This window comes from Eutrigla gurnardus, assembly GCF_963514095.1.
Source record: "Eutrigla gurnardus genome assembly, chromosome: 13".
NCBI classification, from domain to species: Eukaryota; Metazoa; Chordata; class Actinopteri; order Perciformes; family Triglidae; genus Eutrigla; species Eutrigla gurnardus.
In genome coordinates, this window is record NC_139936.1 from 1,735,469 (window position 1) to 1,743,205 (window position 7,737).

The window sequence follows — 7,737 nt, forward strand, 5'->3', positions numbered from 1 at the left end:
GTTGAATGAATCTCAAGTTCTCCACCTGAAGGTTGCTGCTGGCAGTAATATCGTAGTAATGCCATATCTTGCATGACGTGAATCCAAAGCTAACAGGATCCAACGATGTAAATCACTACGCCTGCTTGTTTGGACCTTGCTCCCTTAAAACGCCCTTAAATAACATGATCATAAATCATAAGATATTTTGCTATGCTGTAATCTTCTATTTTCGTTGCTTGACGATTCTCCCGATGATGTCACAACACCGCGATCAAATGAGTGACTGATTCTGATCCCATATGGATCCCAGTGATCCCTGGGGGGGGGGGGGGGTTCCAGCATCACGTGCACCCGTACATACCGGAGATATTTCAGCGCGTCTCTCCGCGGCTCCGTGACTCCACACACACCGGAGGAAACGCACCGTGAGCGCACACTTCGAAAAACTCCCCCGTTGGCCCCGTGCGAGTGCGCGTGCCCGAGCGCGTGCGTGCGATTTTATTATGTAACATGTTCCCAATCACACATCCCTCCCTCCGCCGGGGAGAGAGAGAGAGAGAGAGAGGTCGCTTTAAGAGGCATCGGAGCTCCTATCAGCGGCCCGGCAGGACGCCTCCTCCTCTGCCTCCTCCTCCTCCTCCTCCTCCCGGATCTCCGACACCAACTCCGGCCGCGGCGCCTCACCTGATGCAGAGCAGCGCGGGAGTCCGACGACACGGACACGCACCGAGGTAAGAGCCGCGCACACCTGAGAGTGAACACGTGATCTCCGTGGTGTTTCCTTCTGTCTGCAGGGAGTTTTAATACCGTTACATCCACAGTTATTTATATATATGTATTATTCTGGGGGGTTACAGTGTCTCTAAGTGTCCCTCAGGAGGGGATGCTGGGTAATTTAGCCGCTGTCCAGGTGGGAATGAGTGACGTGTCTCCTCTTCCTCCCCGGACAGGAGAGCAGGGAACGCACGGTGGTCCAGGACCACCAGGAAGGAGGAGCACCTGAGCAGACACCCAGCAGGAGACGCGTCATGACTGTAATCATTTATTTTAATTTATGCACGAGCCTTCATCAGTGTCGTCACGTGAAACTGATTTATTGAGATGACTGAAGGAACAGAAGCTTTTTTTTCCACGTGGATTAATTAATAATAATGCAGATCATCTACAAATAATCAGTCAAATATTAATAAATGAGCCTCTTTAAAGTTAATGAATAATCCAGCATCACCTGATCCACGTGTGTTCTGATCACTTTAGTTTGAGAATATCAGCGTGGACGTGGTGGAAGGAGGAGAAGAGGAGTAGAGGAGAAGGAGAGGAGAAGAGGAGTAGGAGTAGAGGAGAAGAGGAGAAGGAGTAGAGGAGAAGAGGAGTAGAGGAGAAGAGTAGAGGAGAAGAGGAGTAGATAAGAAGAGGAGTAGATGACTGAAGGAGTAGATGACTATGACTGAAGGAGTAGAGGAGAAGATGAGTAGAGGAGTGGAGGAGTAGAGGAGAAGATGACTGGAGGAGTAGATGACTAGATGACTGAAGGAGTAGATGACTAGATGACTGAAGGAGTAGAGGAGTAAATGACTGAAGGAGTAGAGGAGTAGAGGAGTAAATGACTGAAGGAGTAGAGGAGCGTTAACTCTCACCTGTCATCGTCCGTCATCATTAAGGAGCTCAATTAAAGTGTTTCCAGCTTCAGTCTGTGAACAGAAATGTTTCTAAGGAATCGAGCTGTCGACAAACATGTCGCTTCATCACCTCTGTTATTCACACACACACACACACACACACACACACACACACACACACACACATCAAGATGTTCCTGGTGAAATGAATTGTGTTGCTGCTCTGTTTTCCACTACATTACATTTTAAAGAGCACACTCGCTTTAGAGCGAAGGAGCTGGAACGTTAGAGGAACAGAGCTGTCTGTCTGCCTGTCTGCCTGTGAGGGAGCTGTCTGTCTGTCTGTCTGTGAGGGAGTTGTCTGTCTGTCTGCCTGTCTGCCTGTGAGGGAGCTGTCTGTCTGTCTGTCTGTGAGGGAGCTGTCTGTCTGTCTGCCTGTGAGGGAGCTGTCTGTCTGTCTGCCTGTCTGTCTGTGAGGGAGCTGTCTGTCTGTCTGTGAGGGAGCTGTCTGTCTGTCTGTCTGTGAGGGAGCTGTCTGTCTGTCTGTCTGTCTGTCCGTCTGTGAGGGAGCTGTCTGTCTGTCTGTCTGTGAGGGAGCTGTCTGTCTGTCTGCCTGTGAGGGAGCTGTCTGTCTGTCTGTCTGTCCGTCTGTGAGGGAGCTGTCTGTCTGTCTGTCTGTGAGGGAGCTGTCTGTCTGTCTGTCTGTCCGTCTGTGAGGGAGCTGTCTGTCTGTCTGTCTGTGAGGGAGCTGTCTGTCTGTCTGCCTGTCTGTGAGGGAGCTGTCTGTCTGTCTGTCTGTCTGTGAGGGAGCTGTCTGTCTGTCTGTCTGTGAGGGAGCTGTCTGTCTGTCTGCCTGTCTGTGAGGGAGCTGTCTGTCTGTCTGTCTGTCTGTGAGGGAGCTGTCTGTCTGAGCCTCGTCGTCGTCGTCATCGTTGTTGATGATGATGGAAATTGAAATCAGTCGTTCCAGCGTTGCCACCCAGTTGGGATCTGTGGCGTTCTCCTGATGGCGTTCTCCTGATGGCGTTGTCTTTATGGAGTTCTCCTGATGGCGTTCTCCTGATGGCGTTCTCCTGATGGCGTTCTCCTGATGGAGTTCTCCTGATGGCGTTGTCTTGATGGAGTTCTCCTGATGGCGTTCTCCTGATGGAGTTCTCCTGATGGCGTTCTCCTGATGCCGTTGTCTTGATGGAGTTCTCCTGATGGCGTTCTCCCGATGGCGTTGTCTTGATGGAGTTCTCCTGATGGCGTTGTCTTGATGGAGTTCTCCTGATGGCGTTCTCCCGATGGCGTTGTCTTGATGGAGTTCTCCTGATGGCGTTGTCTTGATGGAGTTCTCCTGATGGCGTTCTCCTGATGGCGTTCTCCCGATGGCGTTGTCTTGATGGAGTTCTCCTGATGGAGTTTTCCTGATGGCGTTCTCCTGATGGCGTTCTCCTGATGGCATTGTCTTGATGGCGTTGTCTTGATGGCGTTGTCTTGATGGAGTTCTCCTGATGGAGTTCTCCTGATGGCGTTCTCCTGATGGCGTTGTCTTGATGGCGTTCTCCTGATGGCGTTCTCCTGATGGCGTTGTCTTGATGGCGTTCTCCTGATGGCGTTCTCCTGATGGCGTTCTCCTGATGGCGTTGTCTTGTATTTTTGTATCCTGTATTTGTGTGTTTTTTCGAGCCGGACGGCTTCATGTACGTTTATTCTGATGTAAATCAACTTATATGGAGCACTGTTTTGTCCCGTCCAAAAACTGGACACCTGAATGCACCATCACATCACATATCATCAGCTTAATCTTATGTAGGAATAAACTTCCTGTAAATGTAAATTGAATTCTTCTCGTTTTCTTCCTCAGGCAACAAAACGAAGACTGTTGTAAAGTTTGAGGATGTTAATGGTGGAGTGATTACACCGGCTGTGACACGCGCAACTCATTAGCATAATCAGCGGCGGGCCGGTTTTGAAGATCTGCCATGGAGCTGCAGCAGCCGAGCACCAATCACGCGCTGTGGAAGGAGATCCCCTGGGACTTCACGGAGGACTGCTCGCTGTCCGTGAGCGGCACCACCTTCCTCATCGTGGCGTACAGCACGCTGATGGCGGTCGGCCTCATCGGCAACGCCTGTCTGGTGTTCGTCATCACGCGCCACAAGGAGATGCGCAACGTCACCAACGTCTTCATCGCCAACCTGTCGTGCTCCGACATCCTGATGTGCGTGGTGTGCATGCCGGTCACCATCATCTACACGCTGATGGACCGCTGGATCCTCGGCGAGGCGCTCTGCAAGCTCACGCCCTTCGTCCAGTGCATCTCCGTCACCGTGTCCATCCTGTCCCTCGTCCTCATCGCCCTGGAGCGCTACCAGCTGATCGTGCACCCGACGGGCTGGAAGCCCCTGGTGGGCCAGTCCTACCTGGCCGTGGCCGTCACCTGGATCGTGGCGTGCCTGATCTCGGTGCCCTTCCTGTCCTACAGCGTGCTCACCCTGCCTTTCCAGAACATGAGCGTGCCGCTTGCATTCAGCGACCACCGCTTGTGCATGGAGCGCTGGCCGTCGGTGCAGGAGCGCCGGGTCTACACCACCTTCCTGCTCGTCTTCCAGTACTTCCTGCCGCTCGCCCTCGTCGCGCTCTGCTACCTGCACATCTACCTGCGCCTGCGCAGGAGGAAGGACATGGTGGAGCGCGGCCGCAACGCCACGCAGAAGAAGAACAAGGGCGCCACGCGGATCAACGCCATGCTGATCGCCATCGTGGTGGCGTTCGGCGTCTCCTGGCTGCCGCTCAACGTCTTCAACACGGTGTTCGACTGGAACCACGAGGCCATCCCGTCCTGCGGCCACGACGTCATCTTCTCCTTCTGCCACCTGACGGCGATGGCGTCCGCCTGCATCAACCCCGTCATCTACGGCTTCCTCAACAGCAACTTCCAGAAGCAGCTGAAGGCCACGCTGCTGCGCTGCCGCTGCTGGGCGGCGGGCGGCGGCGAGCGCTACGAGAGCGTGCCGCTGTCCACCGTCAGCACCGAGGTCACCAAGGGGTCGATCCTGAGCAACGGATCTATCAGCGCCAACATTTAGAGGCGGGGCCAAAGACTGACAGGGGGGAGGGGCTGCAGCCTTTGCTGCGTCATCCTTCTTTTTCTCGCTTCGCTGCGTTCCCAAAGTGAGGCCTTGACATTTACAAAGTTCTGAACCTTTTTGCAGTCGAGCCGTGTGAGGACAGTAACACGGCGGCGGCGGCCTCCGTCCAGCCTGAGCTCACCTGGAACAGAAAGTCGATAACAGACTGGCGGTGCAGAGGTCGGACTGGGTGAAGAAGTATCGGCACTTTTTACAAAAACAAGCACTTTTGCAGCTCTGGTCGTCTCCGGCGGACACGCTTCCTCCCCGAGGCGCCGGATCTCCTCACCTCGCCACATTCCAGTGGACGTCCGCTGCTTTCACACCTTTAACCTGCTTTTAAATGTGAGCGAGGCGGCGGAGGTCTTTTCAGCTTTGCTGTTTTTATATTCATAGCATCGATGAAAATATGAAGAGATTGTAAACTGTGATGTGTTGATGATTATGGACAGAGTAGCTTGTTACATCTTAATGCATTTATTATGACCACAAACCATGGAAGCATCTTTTTACACACAACCTTAGATGGAGCGTTTATATATAAAAAAAAAATATATATATATATATTCCAAGCTGCCTACCGAGGTCCGAGCTCCAGTGTGTTTTGCGCGTGGGATGTTTTTTTTCTCTCATAAAATGTTGTATATATCAAGTGCCATAAAAGAAAATGGAGGGGCAGTATGTGTAAGATTGGTGGGAATAGAGAGCGCTGTGGTTGTAAGTCTCTCTCTGTTGTTGAACTGAATTAAAACATTGACTGTCCTCTTTAACGACCACGTCTGCGTTGTGATGTTTGGTCACCATGGTGACTGTTTTCATCTTCATTTCTTATTTCAGCTTCTTTTTCCAAACTTCGTGTTGCGCTAAAGAGGCTGAGTTAAAGCAATCTTGACGAGAGGTCCCTCGACCTCTGACCTCAAGCAATGTGAATGAAAATGGTCTTTACTCTCGGGGCCAACAGAACCCATTTTCATGCTATTTTCTTTGCCTGCAGTATAAATATGTTATTCTAAACTGGTGTTTGAATATTTCGGGTCCATAAACGGTCTTGAGTTGCGTAACTTTGGGGTCTGACTGGAGAGCTGAGACTCTCGCGGGTCCAACGAGTCTGTCGGTATTCATGTGTGATGATTGCAATTCGTCTCCACGAACACAAACCCGTCATCGGCGTATAGAATGACCTTGCGGTGACCTCTAGGACTATCACAGCCTGATGAATCAAGCACCAAGGGCATTCAGAGGACGATCGATGTTTCCACGTACCTAACGCCACCGTGGTGTTCTCTGAACAGAATCGCTCACCCTCCAAACGCCCCGTTAAACACAAAAAAATCCCCAAATGTCATAATAATGACCCCAAATGATGCTGTGACGATGTGGTATTTCGGAGGGACCTTTGAGCATTTAGCACCAATCTACCCAAAATTGCTGCAACAACTTCTGAGACATAATAAGAGGATGAAGACGGTTCTCATATACTTGAATTCTGTTTTATGATGAGAACAAGTCGACACTGCTGAGCTTGTTTTGTCTTGTTTGGTCCCTCTGGTTCCCAGCGTTCAGATGTTGTGTCTCTTCTATGTGACGCTGCTGCTGACCTGATATCCCCCCAAACCCCTCCGACTCTGAAAGCACAAAAACAGATCTTACGGGCCTCTGAGGGGTAATTCGTTGCTCCTTAAAGTCTCCCATTAAACCAAACATGGTCCACTGAGAACCCGGCGTTTCCACTCCAGGAAGCCGTGAGTGTGGGATCTGAATCCCCCGGAGATCTCAGCGCTGTCGATCAGCGGCGTGTGATGTGGGCGTTCAGGGAAATCTCTTCTGTACGGTCAATAATGAACAAAACCCTTCCTTTTCTTTTTTACAGGGTCAAATTGAGTGTGCTGCGTTCGAGTGCATTATTCAAAGTGGGATGTCTGAAATCACAACATCACAACACACACACAGGATGTGCTTGTTGTGTTGAATAACTCACCAGCAGCGTCGGGGGGGGGGGGGGGGGGCTGTACACATTTTATCGTCTCGGAGGAAGGAGAGCGTTTTTGTTAAAACGTCGGGAGGTCGAGTGCGTCGTTTTTTTTACACCTTTCTGAGAGCAAACTGTTTTTCAGGGTCACTTGACCTTTCCAGCCTCCCTCCTCCTCCTCCTCCTCCTCCTCCTCCTCCTCCTCCTCCTCCTCCTCCTCCTGTACGCTCCCTTTTGAAAACACGAGTCGAGTGGCTTCGCCAAAGTGTGTTTCTCTTCTGTCTGGAAGGAAGGAGCCCAGACGCCGGAGACACTCCACGACGAGTGGGAACTGGAAAGATGGCGCTTCACTCCGTCGCCCCGAGTAACAGCCGGCACATCTCGGCGAAGCTCGGCTTGAAGACACTTAACGAGTCCACGGGGCCGGACGCTCCTCGCCGTGGAGCGCTTCCAGTCAAGATTTTGCATCTCGACTCTCCGCACTTTCATTTCCCAGAGTTATTTTTTTTGTTCATCAGAAATCTCTGCAGATCACAGGAACAACACGAGCTCCATCGCCGGCCAGAGAATTCCTCAAGCTGTTCTTTTGAGCATTTACATTTTTTCTTCTCTTCTTTCTGTCAAATCTTTTTCCCCAGTCTGTAATAAGACGGCATAATTCATCCTGGTCTGAATTGTTCCCATATTTCTAGTTATAATAATAGCTGGCAAAGCCTTCGGATCCACAGCATCATGTGAATCTGCAGGTTACAGGAATATTTAGATGTCACAATATAGACGGATTTCTATTCAATTATTTTATTTTATTCGTCCCTTTATTTACCAGTTATATATTCACACACACACACACACACACACACACACATATACACACACACATATACACACACACACACACACACACACACACACACACATACAATATGGACATAATAAACAGAAAACCAATTACCGATCATATTGAGTTACAAATATAATAAAGTGAAATAATAAAATATATATTCAAGGACACAGATAAGTAACGGGGGAAAACAGCACGTGAAGAAAATAA

The 7,737-nt window shown here is 50.5% G+C and overlaps 1 protein-coding gene across 2 annotated transcripts; it reads left to right on the plus strand.

Moving 5' to 3' along the window:
* Positions 1 to 529: 529 nt before the first annotated feature.
* On the plus strand, positions 530 to 5,430 carry npy8br (neuropeptide Y receptor Y8b). 2 transcript variants are annotated; one of them, XM_084024419.1, is made up of 3 exons: positions 530 to 713; positions 933 to 1,016; positions 3,451 to 5,430. In XM_084024419.1, the coding sequence occupies exon 3, from the start codon at positions 3,569 to 3,571 to the stop codon at positions 4,673 to 4,675; it is 1,107 nt and encodes a 368-aa protein (XP_083880545.1). In that variant the 5' UTR covers positions 530 to 713; positions 933 to 1,016; positions 3,451 to 3,568; the 3' UTR covers positions 4,676 to 5,430. The 2 variants fall into 2 exon arrangements, with proteins under 2 accessions (XP_083880545.1, XP_083880546.1); XM_084024420.1 differs by lacking the exon at positions 933 to 1,016.
* The last annotated feature ends 2,307 nt before the right edge of the window (positions 5,431 to 7,737 follow it).